The sequence below is a fragment of the Melozone crissalis genome, unplaced genomic scaffold, assembly GCF_028551555.1.
Source record: "Melozone crissalis strain CALT ecotype California unplaced genomic scaffold, PUWL_Pcris_2 ptg000063l_1, whole genome shotgun sequence".
Taxonomy (NCBI): domain Eukaryota; kingdom Metazoa; phylum Chordata; class Aves; order Passeriformes; family Passerellidae; genus Melozone; species Melozone crissalis.
In genome coordinates, this window is record NW_026535841.1 from 3,162,801 (window position 1) to 3,182,859 (window position 20,059).

The window sequence follows — 20,059 nt, forward strand, 5'->3', positions numbered from 1 at the left end:
CGTGTCCGTCCGTGTCAGTGTGTCTGTCTGTGCGCGCCCGGCCGTGGCCGTGCCTCCGTCTGCCGCCTGTTTGTGCGGCCGATCCCCCCTCGCCCGGGCCCCTGGGGGCTGCCGTGGGTGGGCTGGGGGCCGGCGGGGAGCGGGGGGCCGGCAGCACCCCCAGCCCGATGCCTGCAGTGCAGATCATAAATCAGCGGCGGCTGGAGCGGGATCCAGGGCCCGCGGGCTCCCCGGCACCCAAAGCTCCGGCGCGGGGAGCGATGAGGCTGCCCCGGCTCCTGGGACCCCCGGCAGCCCCCCAGGGCCGTGGGCAGGGTGGCCCGTCCCCCCCTGTCCCCGCTGTCCCCTCTGTCACGCCGGAGGCCGGCAGCCGGCCGGGGCTGGCAAGCAGCCCGCGCTGCCAGGGCTGCGGGCACCGCGGCCTCGCTGCCCTCGGGCTCGGCGGGGCGGTGGGCACGGCCCCGCAGTGCCACCCGCCCGGCGGTACCCGGGGTGACCCCGCCGTGGCCCTGTTTTGCAGGTGACACCCCCGTCACTCGCCACCGGTGACGTGCGGGGACAGCCGTGGAGCCGCCGGGGACGTGGGCTGAGCAGCAGGACGCGAGGAGGAAGAGGAGCAGTGGGCGTCTCGGGGCCAGCGCCGTGGCTGCGCGTCCCCATCGCCGTCCTCGAGCCGACGCAGTCCTGGTGGCTTTTTGGAGCCCGAGCCCTGCCAGCAGCCCCGCGGGGAGGAGGAAGGGCCGCGGAGGCCGTGCCGGGTGATGGATGGCCCCAGCGGGAGCGGCCCCGGGCGGCTCGGGCAGCTCGGGGAGCCGGCTGGCAGCGCCCGCCCCTGCGGAGCCCCTCAGCGCCGGCCCCGCTGAGCCCCGCAGCAGCAGCGTCCGGAGGGGCCCCGGGTGACCCCCGCGTCCCCCAGAGCCGCGGTGGCCCGGACATGGCGCGGCCCGGCCCGGGGGCCATGCTGGCCTCGGGGGGCCTGGGCTTCCCCCCGCAGAACGTGGCCCGCGTGGTGGTGTGGGAGTGGCTGAACGAGCACGGGCGCTGGCGGCCCTACTCGGCCGCCGTGTGCCACCACATCGAGAACGTGCTCAAGGAGGACGCGCGCGGCAGCGTGGTGCTGGGACAAGTCGATGTCCAGCTGGCGCCCTACGTCATCGACCTCCAGTCCATGCATCAGTTCCGGCAGGACACGGGTAAGGGGTTGGCGTCGGGCCAGGGACATCCGGCCACCCGTCCGTCCTTCCATCTGTCCGTCCGTCCATGCAGCCATCCATCCATGCAGCCTTCACTACCCCCTCTCTGTCCATCCATCCATCATCCATCCATCCATCCATCCATCCATCCATCCATCCATCATCCATCCATCCATCCATCCATCCATCCACTGGCTCATCCCTCCCTCCTCCCTCTATCCTTCTATCCCGCTATATTTGCATCTGTCCTTCCATCTTTCCGTCTTTCCTTCCATCCCTCCATCCTCCCATCCATCCCTTCATCCCTCCCCTGTCCCTGTGTGTATCTGTCTGTCTGATGTTCCATTCATCCGTGAATCTGTCACTGCACATCTGTTTGTCTGTCATTCCTTCCATCCATCCATCCATCCATCCATCCATCCATCCATCCATCATCCATCCATCTTCCCCTCACTCCTTATTCAGCGTATCTCTACTTATTCATCCATTGTTTAGTTCCTTCCTTCCTTCCTTCCTTCCTTCCTTCCTTCCTTCCTTCCTTCCTTCCTTCCTTCCTTCCTTCCTTCCTTCCTTCCTTCCCTGTGTATCTCTGCTTGTCTGTCCCTTCATTCCTGTATCCCTCCATTCCTCCATCTCTCCATCCATCTGTCCATCCATCTGTTCCCTCCCTCTCCAGGGCTCCAGTGCCCCCATGGGCCCCTCCAGGCTCCTCCATCCCTTTCCTTTCCCATCCATCACAGATCCCCATCCCAGAGGGACGTGTCCCCACATCCCTGCATGCCCTGTCCCCTCCGTGGGTGCTGTGCTGTGTCCCCTTGTCCCGCTGTCCCCTCCTGGTCCCCTCCAAGCTGCTCCGTGCCCAAGGAGGTGGAGAGGCCCCATTTGGGCCCTGGGAGCAGCGCTGGGCACTGGGATGGCTGCAGCTCTGCTGGTTGGTGCTGCTGCAGCGCATCCAGGCCAGGAATCCCGTGGGAAATCAGAGCTGATCCCACACTGGGACTGAGCCCAGACCCCATTAAACGTGTCCCTGTCACGGTGTGACCCATTAAACAGCACGTGCTGGCTGTGCTGTGGGGGATGTACTGTCCTGGGTGCCCATCCCTGCATCCCTGCCCAGGGCAGGATCCAATCCAGGCCAGGCAGAGCGGGCAGGGGACCTGCCGCACCTCAGGTGACACCTCCTGGACCTGCCACACCTCAGGTGATACCCCCTGCACCTGCCTGGGGACACTCACAGCAGGACCCCCGTGGTTGTGACACCTCCCCTGGCCACTGATGCCACCACCCCCGGTCCCCAGGGATGCCAGGTGACCCCGATGTGGGGCTGGGGACTGAGATGGGGACTCAAACAGGGACGTGCCACCTGCCTCTGCCATGCAGCCTGGCTCTGAATCCATCCCCAGCTGGTCACGGACTTGGCAAAGGGCAGCTTGGCACCTGCAGCCCTGAGTCAGCGAGGACACGGCCCGACCCGGAGGGTCTGTGCTGACTCAGAGCTGCGGGAGCCACCGGGACACCCTGGCTGTCCCCGTGCCACCTCCTGCCAGCACCTCTGACAGCAGCTGGCACCACATCCCATGGCCGCAGTGCTGGGTAACCCTCGGGACTTGTGCCCGTGGCGGGGCCATGAATGGGTTTGGGGTGACAAAACAACTCCTGCCAGGATGTCCCTGGGTGCCACAGTCCTTGGCAGGCACGGCTTGGGGACAGGGATGCTGAGAGAGGGACCTCGGTGTCCCCAGGGGTGTCATGGCAGGGGTCACAGCCATTGTCCCCAGCACTGTGTGCCCCATCCTGTGTCCGTCTGTATCCATCATCCCTCCCCAGGGTTTGGACAATGCCACCAGCTCGTGGTGCTCGGGGACAAGAGGGTCCCCTGAGCTGAGCTGAGGGTGCTCCTGGTGCCTGCTGTGACATGGGGACACGGGGAGGGCTGGCAGGAGGTTGGGGGCTCGGGGGGCTGGGCCCACGCAGTGCCTGGGGACAGAGAAACCCAGAGACGAGCAAAATGAGGTGACCCCGTTCTAAGAGCGGGGACGTGTGGCCCCTCCGATGGCCCTGGGGACACTGGCCTGGCCCTGTGGCTCTGGCATGGCTGGCAGAGGGGGCTGGGGACAGCTGGGGACAGCTGGTGGCCCTTGGGGACTGGGGGCTGTGTGTGCCAAGGGGATTTGGGATGGTCCTTCATCCTCTGGGGGATGCGGGATGTGAGGGGCATTTTATGGGATTTGGGATGGGGATGTGAGGGGCAGGGGGATGTGGGATGGGGATTTGGGATGGGGATGTGGGGCTTGAGATGGGGATGCCAGGGGCAGGGGATGTGGGATTTGGGATGTGGGGTTTGGGATGGGGATGTGGGGTTTGGGATCAGGATTTAGGATTTGGGATGGGGATGTGAGTGGCATGGGGATGTGGGGTTTGGGATAGGGATGTGAAGTTTGGGAATTGGGATGTGAGGGGCAGGGGGATGTGGGATTTGGGATGTAGGATGTGAGGGGCAGGGGGATGTGGAGTTTGCGATGAGGATATGGGGTTTGGGATGGAAATGTGAGGGGCAGGGGGATGTGGGATTTGGGAAGTGGGATGTGAGGGGCAGGGGGATTTGGAATGGGGTTATGAGGTTTGGGGTGTGAGGTTTGGGATGGGGATGTGAGGGGCAGGGGGATTTGGGATTTGGGATGGGGACGTGGGGCTTGAGATGGGGATGTCAGGGGCAGGGGATGTGGGATTTGGGATGTGGGATATGGTGTTTGGGATGGGGATGTGGGATTTGGGATGCAGGATGTGAGGGGCAGGGGGATGTAGGGTTTGGGATGGGGATATGGGGTTTGGGAGGGGGATGTGAGGTGCAGGGAGATGTGGGATGCATTTGCAAGGACCAGTGGGTCCGGGATGTGTTTATGGGCGGGATGTGGGATTTGGACAAGAGTGAGCAGCGGGATGGGGGACATTGAGGCAAGGAGGCAGGGCTGGGAACTGGGGTGGGATACAGGACATGGATGTGGGGGGATGTGGAGGGGAGTGGGCTGTGGGCAGTGGGGTTGGAGGGCAGTGGGGTGTGGGATTAGAGGGGAGTGGGCAGTGTGGTGTGGGTGGCCTGGAGCAGCAGCGGGATGTGAGATGTGGGATTTGGGATGTGGGATTTGGGATGTGGGATGTGGGATCTGGGCAGGGCGGGCCGCAGGGCCCCCCCGCTCCCCTCCGGGCCCCGGCGGAGCTGCCTCAGCACACGGCCGCAGCTGGGCCTGGCTCTGCTGCCTGCTGCGGCCGGTGATTAATGACCCTTAATTAGCGCCGCTAATCGAGCTGGGCAAACGCTGCCGGCCGGGGGATAGACAGGCCCCGTGCCGGGGGGCACCCGAGGAGAGGCTGCGATGCTTCCCCCCATTGCAGAGCTCCGGAGGGGCTGAGGGATCCAGATCCATCCCAAACGAGCGGCGAGGGGCTGGGATTCGGGACAATCCCTGGCTGTGTCACTGCCAGAGCCAGCAGCTGTCAGGAAACCTCTCCTGACCGGGAAATGCTTCCCCTGCCCCAGGATGGCCACGGGGATGGAGGGTGGGGAAGGGCTTGGACCAGAGGGATGGAAAAAAGCTGGGAAAAGCACAAGGAATTGTTGGATTATGGCCTTTTCTGACCCAGAGATGGGGTAACTGAGAGGCTTTTTAAAAAACCTTTATTCTGTTTTCAGTCTCACGTGATGGGCGAGAGAATTTTCTACAAATTTTGAATTCTCACCTTGGAGAATTCTCTGCAAATCCATTTTCCACATTGGCTGAGCAGCATTGCCCTTCCCAGGACATCCAGGAGGATGATCCTGAGGGGTTTGAGTCTCTGTCCAGTGGCAGTCTGAGCCACTGTCCCCAGTGGTGGGATGAGGGTTGGATTCATCCCCAGGGAAGCACTTTTGGGGCGCAATATGGGGATTTTAGTGAAGTGACAGAGTGGTTGTTGCACCCCAAGGCGCCTCTGTACCCCATTCCCTGAGGGATGCCAGGCTGGAAGCTGGACACAGCGATGTCTGAAGGTCCCCCCGGTGGTGTCACCCCCATGTTTGTGTCTCCAGGGACCATGCGCCCCGTCCGCAGGAACTTCTACGACCCCTCCTCAGCACCGGGCAAGGGAATCGTGTGGGAGTGGGAGAACGACAACAACTCCTGGACCCCCTACGACATGGACATCTGCATCACCATCCAGAACGCCTACGAGAAGCAGCACCCCTGGCTGGACCTCTCCTCCCTGGGCTTCTGCTACCTCATCTACTTCAGCAGCATGTCCCAAATGAACCGGCAGACGCAGCGCAAGCGGCGGCTGCGGCGCCGCATGGACCTGGCCTACCCGCTCACCATGGGCTCCATCCCCAAATCCCAGTCGTGGCCCGTGGGCCCCAGCACGGGCACCCCGTCCTGCTCGTGCCCCCAGTGCCTGCTGGTCAACAGCACCCGCGCGGCCTCCAACGCCATCCTGGCGTCCCAGCGCCGCAAGCTCTACCCGGGCGCCGTCCGGCAGAGCAGCACCTTCGCCGGGACCGCGCTGTGGCCCGCGGGGACCGCGACACCGGCCGCGGTGGCGGCCAAGGGGGAAGGGCTGCGGGTGGCCGGAGCGGGGTTCGGCCCCGGGCAGGGCGTGCCCGGCGCGGCGCTGCCCGGCCTCAACAACCTCAACCGGCCCGGCACGCAGCGCGGGGCTGGGCTGGGCGCCAGGGCTGCCGTGCCCCCCGGGTAAGATGGGTGGGTGGGGACAAGAGGGGTGTCACTGAGGCGGGGATGGGCACACAGAGGGGCAAAGGGGTGATGGGGGTGGCTCGGACTCTACTGTCACCTTGCGGGCAACCCCAGCTCTTGTGGCGCTGTGTCAGCTCCAGCACCGGGGTCACCATCCTGGGTGGTGGGAGGGACACCCCGATGGTCCTGGTGGTGCTTGGATCTGTGCACAGGGCATGTGGTGATCCGTGCCATGCTGTGCCAGGCCGTGCCATGCTGTGCCATGCTGTACCATGCTGTACCATGCTGTGCCAGGCCATGCCACACTATCCATGGCAGCTGGAGCACAGGGAGTGCCTGGTCCCAGGGGAATGGTGTCCCCAAGGCCATCATGGGCTGTGTGACCCAGCTCTTGTGTCACTGTGTCACCTCCAGCCCTGAGGTCACCATCCTGGGTGGTGCTGGTGGTGCTTGGATCCCTGCAGAGGGGATGTGGTGATCTGTGCCATGCTGTGCCAGGTTGTGCCAGGCCGTGCCAGGCTATCCATGGCAGCTGAAGCACATGGAGGACCTGGCCCCAGGGGAATGGCGTCCCTAAGGCCAGCATGGGCTGAGTGACCCAGCTCCTGGTCCGATGGTACCAGGCAGGTCCCTGGGAAGGCACAGCTGTGGGGAGGGGCCACAGCCCCAGTGTTCCTTAGTGTCCCTTCCGTGCTGGGAATGATTCACGAGGGGGGTCCAGGTGGGCGAGCAGAGCCCTGGAATTGTGTCCTGGTGGCTGTCCCTGTGCCTGTCCTGGCACCCACATCTCCATGGCTGTGCCCCATGGTGGGTTGGCCTGGTGTCCCCTCGGGGCTGGCAGCACTAGGCTGGGGGGACAGGTGGCTTCTTTGAGCCCCCAGCAGCTCCTGGCACGTTTCCTTCCCCTGCTGACGTCCTGCTTCCACTCCTGTGTGCTGAGCTGGGCTGTCCTTGTCCCTGTCCCCATCGCTGTCCCTGTCCTGGCACACAGCTACAGACAGGGAAAAGGGGCTGGGCTTTGGTGTGGGTACAGGACCTTTGGGAATGGGGGAAAACGGTCTCATGCAGGGCTGAGCACTGCTGAACTCATCCCTGCAAACCTTCCCTTCCCTTCCCTTCCCTTCCCTTCCCTTCCCTTCCCTTCCCTTCCCTTCCCTTCCCTTCCCTTCCCTTCCCTTCCCTTCCCAGCAGGGTGGGTGTCCCTGAGGGACACACGAGTGGTGGCACGTCCCCGCGGGGGTGGGGGACACGGGTGTCACCATGGGGACGCCCTGACAAGGCCCCCACCCCAGGTTGAGGGGGACATGATGCCACCAGTGCCATTGGGTGCCCAGAGATGGGCAGGTGGCACTGGGTGACAGTCCACTGGGATGGCACAGTGATGACCCTCCAAGGTGGTGAGGGGACACCTTGCCCTGTGTCCCATGGGGAGGACACTGACTGAGGACAGCGCCAGCATCCCCCAGGGGACACCTTACCCTGTGTTTGGTGGCGGGGACACTGCTTGGGGACAGCGCCAGCATCCCCCAGGGGACACTCTGCCCTGTGTTCCAGCCTGGGGAAAGTGCCAGCAGTCCCTAGGAGACACCTTGCCCTGTGTCCTGTAGGGAGGACACTGCTTGGGGACAGTGCCAGCAGCCCCTAGGGGACACCTTACCCTGTGTCTGGTGGTGGGGACACTGCTTGGGGACAGTGCCAGCAGTGCCTAGGGGACACTGCCCTGTGTCTAATGGGGAGGACAGTGCCTGAGGACAGTGCCAGCAGCCCCCAGGGGACACTCTGCCCTGTGTTCCAGCCTGGGGACAGTGCCAGCAGCCCCCAGGGGACACCTTGCCCTGTATCCCGTGGGCAGGACCCTGCTCTGGGGCCGTGCCATGCGGGGAGGGGACAGTGCCATCCCTGCCAGCCCTGCTGAGCCCCTTCCTGTCCCGTGTCCCTGCAGGGTCCCAGCGCTGCCGGTGAAGAACCTGAACGGCACCGGCCCCGTCCATCCCGCGCTCGCAGGTAAGCGGGCACCGGGTGACACCGCGGGGTGACAGCGTGGGCAGGGAGCGGGGGATGGCAGCAGGGCTGGGCAGCACGGACAGACGGACAGACGGACAGACGGACAGACGGACGCTCTCCCCGCGCAGGCATGACGGGGATCCTCATGTGCGCCGCCGGGCTGCCCGTGTGCCTGACCCGCGCCCCCAAACCCATCCTGCACCCCCCGCCCGTCAGCAAGAGCGACATCAAACCCGTGCCCGGCGTCAACGGCATCTGCAGGAAAACCAAAAAGAAGCAGCTCAAGAAGAGTAAGGAGCCACCCATGTCCCTGCGGGGTCGGGGACACGGGGGGGAAGTGAGGGACCCCCGGGGTGATGCCCATCGCTGCTTTTGTCCCCGCCGTGCTGGCGGGGGTGGCAGGGCTGTCCCCGTGCCCCGTGGCAGGGGGGTGGTGGCACTGATGGCATTGTCCCCAGGTAAGACCCCCGAGGACGTGGTGCGCCGCTACATCCAGAAGGTGAAGAACCCCCCGGATGAGGTGAGTGGGGGGGCTCGGGGAGGGCCGGGGGTGTCCCCTCCTCATCCCCCCGGGGTGCTGATGGCGCTGCCGGCAGGATTGCACCATCTGCATGGAGCGGCTGGTCACCTCCTCCGGCTACGAGGGCGTGCTGAGCCCCAGGGGCATCAAGCCCGAGCTGGTGGGCAAGCTGGGCAAATGCGGGCACATGTACCACCTGCTGTGCCTGCTGGCCATGTACAACAACGGCAACAAGGTCAGAGACCCCCACTCAGGGGCTGGCTGAGCTCGGGGTGGGGCTGAGGGGGGCTGGATGGGTGTCAGGGGTGCTGGGTGGGTGTTGGAGGGGGCTGGATGGGTGTTGGGGGGCAGGGGTGTTCCAGATGGGTGCTGGGTGGGTCCAGGTGGGTGCTGGCTGGGTGCTGGGTGGCTGTCGGGGGTGCTTGGTGGGTGCTGAGGGGTTCCAGGTGGGTGCTGGGTGGGTGTTGAATGGGTGCTGGGTGGGTACTGGGTGTTGGGGAGTGCTGGGGGGATCCAGGTGGGTGCTGGGGTGTCCAGGTGGGTGCTGAGTGGTGCTGGGTGGGTCCATATGGGTGCTGGGTGGGTGTTGGGTGGGTGTTGGGTGGCTGTCAGGGGTGCTGGGTGGGTGTTGGAGGGGGCTGAGGGGTTCCAGGTGGGTGCTGGGTGGGTGTTGAATGGGTTCTGGGTGGGTACTGGGTGCTGGGAAGTGCTGGGTGGGATCCAGGTGGGTGCTGGGGAGGTCCAGGTGGGTGTTAGGTGGGTGTTGGGGCGGTGTCAGGGGTGCTGGGTGGGTGTTGGGGGGGGCTGTGGGGTTGTTGGTTGGGAAGCGTTGAACGGGTTCTGGGTGGGTACTGGATGTTGGGGAGTCCTGGAGGGGTCCAGGTGGGTGTTGGGTGGGTGCTGGGCAGTTCCAGGTGGGTGCTGAGAGGTGCTGGGTGGATGTTGGGTGGGTGCTGGGTGTTGGGGAGTGCTGGGTGGGGTCCAGGTGGGTGCTGGGGAGGTCCAGGTGGATGTTAGAGGAGGCTGGGCAGTTCCAGGTGGGTGCTGGGTGCGTGTCAGGGGGAGCCTGCGGGGTTGTTGGGTGAGTACTGGGGAGTGTTGAATGGGTTCTGGGTGGGTACTGGGTGTTGGGGAGTGCTGGGTAGGGTCCAGGTGGGTGCTGGGGAGGTCCAGGTGGATGTTAGAGGAGGCTGGGCAGTTCCAGGTGGCTGTTGGGTGGGTGCTGGGTGCGTGTCAGGGGTGCTGGATGGGTATTGGAGGGACTGAGGGGATTCAAGTGGGTGCTGGGTGCGTGTCAGGGGGAGCCTGTGGGGTTGTTGGGTGAGTACTGGGGAGTGTTGAATGGGTTCTGGGTGGGTACTGGGTGTTGGGGAGTGCTGTGGGGTCCAGATGGGTGCTGGGTGGGTTCTGGGTGGGTGTTGGGTGGCTGTCAGGGGTGCTGGGTGGGTGTTGGAGGGGGCTGGGGGGTTCCAGGTGAGTGTTAGGTGGGTGCTGGGCAGTTCCAGGTGGGTGCTGGAGGGTCCAGGTGGTGCTGGGTGGGTGTTGGGGAGTTTTGGGTGGGTACTGGGTGTTGGGTGGGTGCTGGGAGGTTCCAGGTGGGTGCTGGGCGGGTGCTGGGTGGGTGTCAGGGGTGCTGGGTGGGTGTTGGAGGGGGCTGGATGGGTGTTGGGGGGCTACTGGGGAGTGTTGAATGGGTTCTGGGTGCTGGGGAGTGCTGGGTGGGGTCCAGGTGGGTGCTGGGTGGGTGCTGGGTGGCTGTCAGGGGTGCTGGGTAGGTGTTGGAGGGGGCTGAGGGGCTCCAGGTGGGTGCTGGGTGGGTGTTGAATGGGTTCTGGGTGGGTACTGGGTGTTGGGGAGTGCTGGGGGGATCCAGGTGGGTGCTGGGGTGTCCAGGTGGGTTCTGGGTGGGTGTTGGGTGGGTATTGAATGGGTTTTGGGTGGTTCAGGTGGGTGCTGGGTGGGTGCTGGGCAGTTCCAGGTGGGTGCTAGAGGGTCCAGGTGGTGCTGGGTGGGTGTTGGGGAGTTCTGGGTGGGTACTGGGTGTTGGATGAGTGCTGGATGGGGTCCAAGTGGGTGCTGGGGGCGTCCAGATGAGTGTTAGGAGGGTGCTGAGTGGTTCCAGGTGGGTGTTGGGTGGATGCTGGGGGGTTGTTGGGTGGGTGCTGGGGAGTGTTGAATGGGTTCTGGGTGGGTACTGGGTGCTGGGTTGGTGCTGGGTGGGTGCTGGGGGATCCAGCTGGGTGCTGAAGGGTCTAGGTGGGTGCTGGGTGGGTGTTGGGGAGTTCTGGGTGGTCCAGGTGGTGCTGAGTGGGTGCCAGGTGTTGCTGGGGGGGGTGCTGGGGGGTCCAGATGAGTGCTGGGGGGTCCAGGCGGGTGCTGGGTGGGTGCTGGTTGAGTGCTGAGTGGTCCAGGTGTTGCTGAGTGGGTGCTGGGTGGGTGCCAGGTGGGTGCTGAAGGGTCCAGGTGGGTGCTGGGTGGGTGTTGGGGAGTTCTGGGTGGTCCAGGTGGTGCCGGGTGGGTGCCAGGTCGGTGCTGGGTGGGTGTTGGGGATTTCTGGGTGGTCCAGGTGTTGCTGAGTGGGTGCCAGGTGGGTGCCACCCCTGAGGCCCCCGCGATGCCCCCAGGACGGGAGCCTGCAGTGCCCCACCTGCAAGGCCATTTACGGGGAGAAGACGGGCACGCAGCCCCCCGGGAAGATGGAGTTCCACCTCATCCCCCACTCCCTCCCGGGATACACCGACTCCAAAACCATCCGGATCGTCTACGACATCCCCACCGGCATCCAGGTGAGGGGGCACCCCGTGGGGTGGTGACCCCGTGTCCCCATGTCCCCGTGTACCTGTGTCCCTGCTCACCCCCTGTCCCCACACTGACCCAGGGCCCGGAGCATCCCAACCCCGGCAAGAAATTCACGGCACGAGGCTTCCCACGGCACTGCTACCTGCCCGACAACGAGAAGGGCAGGAAGGTGGGATGGGATGGGATGGGATGGGATGGGATGGGATGGGATGGGATCCATGGGGTGGGATGGGATGGGATCCATGGGGTGGGATGGGATGGGATGGGATGGGATGGGATCCATGGGGTGGGATGGGATGGGATCCATGGGGTGGGATGGGATGGGATGGCATGGGATGGGACGGCATGGGATGGGATAAGGGAGGCTGCAGATGCACTGGGATGGGATGGGGGGGTACCACAAGGAAAGGTGGCATCTTGTGGGCACTGTGCTGAATCCCACCCTGGGGGGCTGAGGCTGTGCTGTGCCAGAGGTGCTGGGTGGCTGTGCCAGTCCATGCCAGGCCATGCCAGGGGTGCTGGGTGGCTGTGCCAGTCCATGCCAGGCTGGGTGGGTGAGCCCTGGCCGTGCCCGCCGCAGGTGCTGAAGCTGCTGATCGTGGCCTGGGACCGGCGGCTCATCTTCACCATCGGCACCTCCAACACCACGGGCGAGTCGGACACGGTGGTGTGGAACGAGATCCACCACAAGACCGAGTTCGGCTCCAACCTGACGGGGCACGGCTACCCCGACCCCAACTACCTGGACAACGTGCTGGCCGAGCTGCTGGCCCAGGGCGTGTCCGAGGCCACGCTGAAGGACTGAGCCGGGCCGGGGCTGCCCTGGCCCCGTGCCCCGCCCGTGCCGCCCGCGCCGCTTCCCGCAGCCCCGCCCGGCGGGCCCGTCCCCCGTCCCGGGCCACCCGGTGCCACCCACCGCGTGTCCCCGCCTGCGTCTGTCTGTCTGTCTGTCCGCCCGTCCCGTCCCGGCTCGCCCCGCTCTCGTGGCGATAGCGTCGTGGTCTTTTTCTACCCGTGGCCTCTTTGCGCGTCTGTGCCACCCGTGTCACCCGTGTGTCACCCGTGTGTCACCCGTGTCGCCCGCCGCTGCCCCAGGAGCCGCGCACAGCCGGTGCCATGTACATCTCTGTGTTACAGAATACACCCCGTGCCGGGCTGCCGGCCCCGCGTCCCCTCTGTGCCCTCCCGGGCTGGGCTGCGAGGGGACACCGGGGGTGCCGGGGCTCCGGGGACAGAGAGGGCACTTGGGGGTGGCTCCGGGGACAGGGAGGGCACTTGGGGGTGGCTCCAGGGACAGGGAGGGCACTTGGGGGTGGCTCCGGGGTCTCGTCGCGGCGGGCGAAGGCGTCGTGGGCCATGTCCAGGTCTCGCAGCACCTCCTGCAGCCTGTCCCCAGCGAGTCCCGCTGCACCCCAGGGTGGGGTCAGTGCCACCTGTGGCACCTACCCCTGGCACCCACCCGTGACCCTGCCAGTCACCCTGGCACCCACCCGCGGGCATCCACCCCCGACACCCACCCGTGGTGTCCCCACAGCCCCTCCCGGTCCCTCCATCCCGTCACATTTCACCCTGTGCCACCCCCGGACTGCGTGTGTCCCCATGTCCCCGTGTCCCCTGTCCCCGTGTATCTGCTGTCCCCTCGTGGAGGGAGCCGGTGCGGTGCCCCGTGGTGCCCGCAGGGTCTGCCTGCCTGTGCCAGCCCCCACCCCGGGTCCCCATGTCCCCCCCAGTGTCCTCATACCTGCCTGGCCCGGGCAGGGGGGCCCGGCCACCGCGCTGCCACCTCGCCCACTGTGATGGTGACAGGGAGGGAGCGGTGTCACCTCGAGTGCCACCCCCTCCCACGGCCCGAGGGTGCTCCTGGCAGCACCAGGGTGGTGGCACTGACCCGGCACCAGCCATGTCCCCTCCCTGCCCTGTGTCCCTGCTCGGTGACCAGGGCATCCAGGAAGGCCCGGACACGGGTGGCACTGGGCAGGAGGACGGCGTTCAGCGGGGCCATCCACGGCTCCTTGCCCTGCCCCAGCTGCAGCCCCAAGTTCCTGATGCTCTGCAGAGTGTGTCCCATGCAGGGAAGGGGTGACACTGCTGTGTCCCTGCTGGTGTCACCCCCTGGGCCACCCTGGTGCTCCCCTGGACCCCGAGGGCTCAGGAGTTGGGGTGGGAAAAGCAGAGCAGCTGGAGGGGTGATGGGACCCAAATTCTGCCCCTGTGCTGTGCCCAGCTTGTGGTGGCACAGCCTGGGGACAGGCAGGACTGGCCTCAAGTGGCACAGGAAGGAGCCAGCCCATGGTGTGTGGCACAGGGACAGGAATGGCCCTGCCCTGCTTGGGGTCCCCATCATTCCCTGAGGTTTCTGTCCCTCCCTTTCTGGCCTCCCCATTCCTTGGGGGTTCTCATCTCTCCACAGAGTCCACATCCCTCACAGAAGTCTCTGTCCTTCCTGGGGTTTCTGTCTGAAGTCCCAAACCCTCCCTGGGCTCCCCAGCCCTCCCCACAATCCTTGTCTCTCCCAGTGGTCCCCATCCCTCTGCAGGTCCCTCACCCACCCCAAGGGTCCCCACAATCCCCAAGGATCCCCATCCCTCTCCAAGGGTTCTCATCCGTCCCTGGAGTTCCCATCCCTCCTCGAGATCCCTGTCCATCCCCAAGGATCCACATTCCTCCCCAGGAGTCCCACTCTCCCTAAGGATCCCCATCCTCCCACAGTGTCTCCATCCCTCCCCAGGTCCTCCACCCTTCCCAGGGTCCTTATCCATTCCCAGGCTTCCTTTATCTCCCCAGGGTCCTTATTTCTCCCCAAGTCCCACACCCTTCCCAAGGGTCTCCATCTCTCCCCTGCGTCTCCATCCCTATCCAAGGCCTCATCCCTCCCTGGTGTTCCTATTCCTTCCCAGTGTCCCCATCCCTCTCCAAGGTCCCCATCCCTCCCTGGTGTCCCCATCCCTCCCCGCTGTCCCCACCCCTCCGCGGTGTCCCTGTGCTGTCCCCACCTTGGCGAGCAGCAGGAGCGTGCGGCCGGTGCCGGGCTCTGCGTGAACACAGCGAAGAAGCGAAGGAAGAGGAACCCACTGATGGAGAAGTACCTCGCCTCCTGGGTGGGGACAGGGACAGCTCAGGGGACAGGGCCAGCTCAGGGCACAGGGACAGCTCAGAGCTTGCCGTGGTGCTCCTGGGGCTGTGCAGACCCCAGCCCTACCTCGTGCTGTGCTGAGGGGAATCGTTGCTCCCCCCGCCTGCCGAGCTGCTGGAAGGCCACCCTCATGGCGAGGGGACACTTGTCCACTGAGCCCACGGTGGCATCTAGGATGTCCCCCAGGTAGCCCTTCAGCAGCTCCAGGCTGCTCTCCCGCACCTGTGCCTCCAACAGGGTCCCCTTGAAGGAGATCCTCCTGTGGGGACAGCTCCACTGGGAACAGAGGCACTGAGCTGGCCAGAAGTGACCCAATAGGTGTCCCCTTCCTGCAGGGGACACAGGGACATGCCAGGGACATCCACCTGTGCCCACCTGCCCCAGCTCAGCTCCATCTTGCCGGGGTCCAGCTCCACATATTTCTTCTCCTCAAAGATGCAGTTCAGGACCGGCTTCGGGACCTCGTGCAGGTAGAGCAGCCCCACCACCTGCGAGGGGTGGGAAGGCACTGTCCTTGTCCCCAGATGCCCTGCTGGGACATCATGGAGATGTCCCTTCCCGTGCTCACCTTCATGAACTGCTCCATGGATTTGGAGGCCAGCGAGGTGGAGTGGAAGAGGGTGTTGGGATCAGCTGGAAGGGCACAGAGGCTGTGGCAAGGTGGGCACAGGGTGACATCCCAGCTGTCCCTGGTGTGCCCAACCCCAGGGACACGTGGCACCTTTCCTGCCTCTCCCTTGGTGTCCTCACTCTTTCTCCATGGGAATCTGGAGTGACCCAGGTTTGGGGTTTCTTGGAGTGGTCCTGGGCACTTACTGGTCCTGGCCAGTGGTGAGGTAGTCCAGGAGGGGCACAGCCAGCCCTTGGCTCAAGAAGAGCTTCACCAGCTTGGTGGCCACATCCTGCCGGCTCTCCCCTGAGGTCACCTCCTCCAGGACAGCCAGGGCTGTGCCCTCAGGGGAGTGTGGGGAGGGCAGGGTGGGCACAGCTGGGCCTCCACACTGGGGTGGTCACCCCAAAGTACCCCACAGCCCCAGCACCCACCTGGGCTGGGCAGAGGACAGGCTTGGTGAGGAGCTGGATGAGGGGCTGGTAGTGGTGGGAGGGCAGGACCGTGTCCTCCAGCAGCCTCACTGCCAGCCTCAGGGCACCCAGCTGTCCCCTGCAGTGACACAGGGGCTCACGTGGGTCCTGTGCCCTCCATGGGGGCCACCTCGTGCTGCCCTGGTCACAGCCCCCTGTCCCCTCTGCCTGCACTCACCCGTGCTCCTCGGTGGTGCTGGGGAAGGGCAGGAGATGGAACCAGCCCTTGGTGGGGCCCGGGCAGAGGGTGTCCAAGAAGAACTCGACCTGGGGGACAGGGGCAGGGTCTGGATGGGTGACAGGACATGTGCCAGTCCCCTGTGCTTCACTTCCTTTGGGTGACAGCCCAGGACACGCAGGGTCTGGATGGGTGAGGGGACAAGTGCCAGCCCCCTGTGCTGCACCTCCCTTGGGGGACAGCCTAGGGTCTGCATGTGGCACTGCCCCCATCCCGGTGAGTCCTAACCCGTGCTCACCCAGACCCCGCACAGGGGGTGCAGAGGTGCCCCCAGCCCCATTGGGGTGTGCCCCGAGCTCCTCACCCGCCCCACGAAGTCGTTCTTGCCCACCATGTCCCAGTCCCAAAGCTCCACGCTCAGCACAGCCTCTCCCAGCTCCCCCTCTGGCAGCTCGAACTCAGCACCTCATCCCAGCGAGGGAACCGCGTTTTCTTCACCACCTGCGGGGCACCGGCACTGGTGCCCGAGGGTGCCCGAGGGTGTCCGAGCCTCCTGGGTCCGTGCAGTACCCGGTGCCACACTCAGCACCCAGAGTGACTCACGGCTGTCTCCAGCGTGTGCTCGCAGCACGACACCCGGCCAAAGGGGTCCGAGGTGCCCGAGGCGTCCCGGGGGGCCAGGTCCCTGTGAGGACATGGGGTCAGCAGGGTTTGTCCCCACCGTCACGGTCCCTGCTGCCCCGTGCCAGCTCGCCTGGGCGTATGGGGCAGCCAGCAGGTGCCAGGGGGTGCTGGGGGGATCGTGTCCCCATTTCCAGGGAGCCCTTCCTCCTCCAGTCCCTCCTGGCTGTCCCCATGGCCACCCTGTCCCCATGGCCATCCCGTTGCCTTGGTAGCTGCTTTGGTTGCCATGGCAGCGGGATGCTGCCTCTGCTGGCTGCTCCATCTGTCAGCTGTGTGTGCGTGTCACCGCGTGTGTGTGTCACCGCGTGTGTGTCCCTGTGCACGCTCACACGCACTTGCACGCACATCTGCACCCCCAAACCCGGACGGGCAGCCTGGGCAGTGCCTCAGTTTCCCCAAATTTTGAAGCCAGAGGGCAAAAACACGGTGTGAGAGCCAACCATGTTGCTAGGAACAGACCCTGGTGCTCCTGTGCCCCTGTCCCCAAGCAGGGATGGCAGCATACTTCCCACTGAGCCCCCATGGCATTGTCACATGTGGCTTGGCACCGCTGATGTCCCCAACCTGGTGCAGCGAGCATCCTTCTGAGTGTGGAAAGGAGAGGACAAACCCTATGCCACCACTGTCCCCATCCCCTCCTCTCCTCCCTCCCACCAAAAATAAGAACCCGTGATGGTGGTGGCAGCCCCGGGAGCTGCCATCCCCCCACCTGGCCTCGATGAGGTGGCAGCACAGCACCCGTGGGTGGCCCTGTTCAGGGACCCACAGCTCCAGGTGGGTCTCACCCTGCACCTCCTGGTCGGAGCTCACAGGTGCCAGGCTGAGCCAGCTGTCAATGCCTGCTGAGGGGGACAGCGTGGGCACCCCATGGTGGCAGCATGGGTCCTGCTGTCCCCCACCCCACTGTGCACCCCCTCACCCCGCGGCTCGGCGGAGATCTGCTGGTGGCTGAGTGACACCTTGCCCATGACATTGTCCTGCCTGTGAGGGAACAGACACAGCAGGACACTGCTGGGGACCTGCCACCCCTCGGGGGGTCCCCAGTGCCCACTCTGCCCCTGCTGTCCCCCTTCCCAATGGTGTCTTCATCCAGCACGTAGATGGCGAGGCTGTGGAATCCAGGGGGCAGAAGCAGCGTGATTTCCTCACCAGCGTTCAGGCTCTTCCACATGGTGGCTGTCCTGCCGGGATGGCAGAGGTGGCTGTCCCCCCAGGGAGGATCCCCCAGTCCTGTGCGTCCCTTCCCAGTGTGGGACAGTGTCCCCGTACCTGGCCACCACCTCGTTGTCCACCTTGACCACGCAGTAGGGATGGCTGGAGCCAGACCTGGGCAGGGGATGGGGGTGCCCAGGGTCGGGAATCCCCCCCACCCTGGGGGCCTCAAACGCCGACAGTGAGGCACTAGGGGTGAGCTGAGCTGCTCGGTCTGAGCCTGGCCCTGCATCTCTGTGTCCCTGTGTCACCCACCCGTGGGTACCACTGTCTGTCCAGCAGCACAGCCCAGCCCGAGGCTCTGTGACAGCCCACGGTGCCAGGATGACACCGGTCTGGCCCTTTCCACCAGAAAGAGAATGGGATGGAGGGATGAGGGATGGATCCAGGGGCAATCCACCCGCTCCCTGCAAAGCCCCTTTCTGCTGGAGCAGTACCAAGGGGTGCTGGCCCTGCTGGAGCCCCAAATCCCCAGGAGGTGCTTCACAAGGACTGAGACCCCGAGATGGATGAGGGAGATGACCCCAGTCTCTGTCCCTGCCACGGGATGTGAAGTGGGAGCAGCTCTCCCCGACCCTCTCTGCAGCCCCATGACAGCCCCAGGCTGGGCTTGGGGGCGCTGGGAGCAGCACGGGGCACCCCATCATTGTGCAAATGGGCTCTGCCCCGACCCCTGCAGTGGGACACCCCTCGGGGCAGGGACAACCCCCCGAGGCAGGGACACGGCCCCTTTCCCCGCTGCCCGGCCCTCGGAGTGGCTGGCAGTGCCAAGCTGGCACATCCGGAGGTGCCCGGGACTGCCAGCTCCTTTGAGCCGTGTCCCGGGGCAGGAGTGGGCGGGGGTCTCCCTGCACCCCCCGATCACCACCCCACCCCTCCAAAGGCGTGGGGGTGCAGGGGCTGTGCCCCCCAGAGTCACCCCCAGGTTTGGGGAGATTCCTCTGTGCCCACCCTGCTGGGGGGCACGAAAGGGGTGATAAAAGGGTTGGGGGGCTCACACACCCCTGGGGGATGGTGGGAGGCTGGCAGTGCCTGCACACCCCAGACCCCCACTTAGGGGGTAACGGATGCAAGCAGAGCCCCCTAAAACTGTACGGAGAGAGCACCCAGGGAGGGCAGAGCACCCACCGCCCCCTCCCCGCCACATCTCCCGGGGTGGGTCTGGGGAAATAGGGGGGCGCTGAGCCCCCCGAGCCACTCACAGGTCCTTGGCGGGCAAGTCCTTCCCCTCCTGCACCCGGCAGCGCAGCGGGGTGGTTTTGGCCATGCCGGCGAACTTCAAACTTCGGGGTGGGCACCTGGGGGGCTGCGATGGGTGCCCGGGGGTGCCCTGAGCCCTCGCAAAGCGCCGCGGGGCTGCCGGCACCGGCCCCCTCCTCTTCCTCCTCCTCCTTCTCCTCTTCCTCCTCGTCTGCAGCCGCTTCTCGCCGCCGCTTCTTTCTCTTTCCTCTCCTCGAGGTTTTTGCTGCCGCTCCGCTCCCACCTGCGCCAGGCGGGCACAGGGCGGAGGGCGAGCAGGGGGAGGTGGCACCGTGCCTACCGCGGGGGTCGCATCGCCGGCCAGCGACCGGACAGCAAAGCTACCCTCCGTCCAAGAGGCGGGGAAACTGAGGCACGGCAGAGCGGTGGCACCTGTGGTGAGGGGCTCCTGTCATGTCACAAGGGGTGACAGGAATGGGGGGCTAGGTCTGGACCCCAAAGTGACAAAGTAAGGGAGGGAATGGGTGAACATTGCACTTGGGGATGAGGGGAGGAAGGAGGTGCATAGCACCCCCCAAGGGACCTCCGGGAGACCCCAGCCCTCAGAGGGGACACCCTGAGCCAAACCGGGGGGGGACTCCAGCAGGTCTTAGGGTGTCTGTGGGTGCAGGACCCCAATCTCAGCCCTCCCTGACCCAGGGACCCTGAGCCAGAGAGGATGGGGGGCGAGGGGGGACATGCCTGGAGGGGCTTCGGAATTTGGGGCGCTGGCCAGCTGTGTCCTGCTGGCATTGCCAGGGTTGGTGTCACTCAGTGGGTGCTGGAGGGGCTCAAAGGAGGGGTGCTGGCTCTTGGGGGGCTGATGATGGGGTGCTGCTCCTTGGGGGGACAATGTGGGGCACGGAGTGATCGAGGTGCTGCTAAAGGGGGGCTCAGTGAGATCCTTAAGGGCTGCTGGATATGGAGGTGCTGATCTTTTGGGGGCTGCTGAATTGAGGGGTGTCATCCAACGGGTGCTGCGTCCTGGGGGTGTCACTGGCGGGGTTGTCACTGGTGTGGGATGTCACTGGTGGGGGGTGTCACTCTGTGGGTGCTGGGTCCCCAAGACGGGGATCACTGCTGGGGGGTGTCACCCTGTGGGTCCTGGGGGCTGTCACTGCCAGGAGGTGTCCTGGTGTGGGTTTGGGGGGAATGTCACTGCCGGGAGGTGTCCCCGGTGTGGGTGCTGGGGAGGTGTCACTGCCAGGGGGTGTCACCTTTTGGGTCCTGGGGGCTGTCACTGCCGCGAAGTGTCCCCGTGTATGTGTTGCGAGGCTGTCACTGCTGGGA

The 20,059-nt window shown here is 65.4% G+C and overlaps 2 protein-coding genes across 2 annotated transcripts; one reads left to right on the plus strand and one right to left on the minus strand.

Annotated features, from left to right (window-relative positions):
- Window positions 1-883: 883 nt before the first annotated feature.
- Window positions 884-12,406, plus strand: DTX1 (deltex E3 ubiquitin ligase 1). The gene is made up of 9 exons (XM_054288596.1): window positions 884-1,193; window positions 5,260-5,914; window positions 7,860-7,921; window positions 8,050-8,211; window positions 8,380-8,441; window positions 8,518-8,676; window positions 11,066-11,227; window positions 11,320-11,409; window positions 11,821-12,406. The coding sequence occupies exons 1-9, from the start codon at window positions 935-937 to the stop codon at window positions 12,043-12,045; spliced, it is 1,836 nt and encodes a 611-aa protein (XP_054144571.1). The 5' UTR covers window positions 884-934; the 3' UTR covers window positions 12,046-12,406.
- LOC128945320 (rasGAP-activating-like protein 1) lies at window positions 12,308-18,893 on the minus strand. The gene is given in 18 exon segments (XM_054289046.1): window positions 12,308-12,645; window positions 13,086-13,298; window positions 14,233-14,280; window positions 14,283-14,334; window positions 14,440-14,632; window positions 14,749-14,861; window positions 14,942-15,006; window positions 15,200-15,326; window positions 15,418-15,535; window positions 15,635-15,723; window positions 15,999-16,096; window positions 16,099-16,135; window positions 16,238-16,319; window positions 17,028-17,157; window positions 17,238-17,295; window positions 17,370-17,499; window positions 17,588-17,644; window positions 18,733-18,893. Coding segments are annotated over 18 exon segments (2,013 nt in total). The 5' UTR covers window positions 18,798-18,893.
- Between the last annotated feature and the right edge of the window lie 1,166 nt (window positions 18,894-20,059).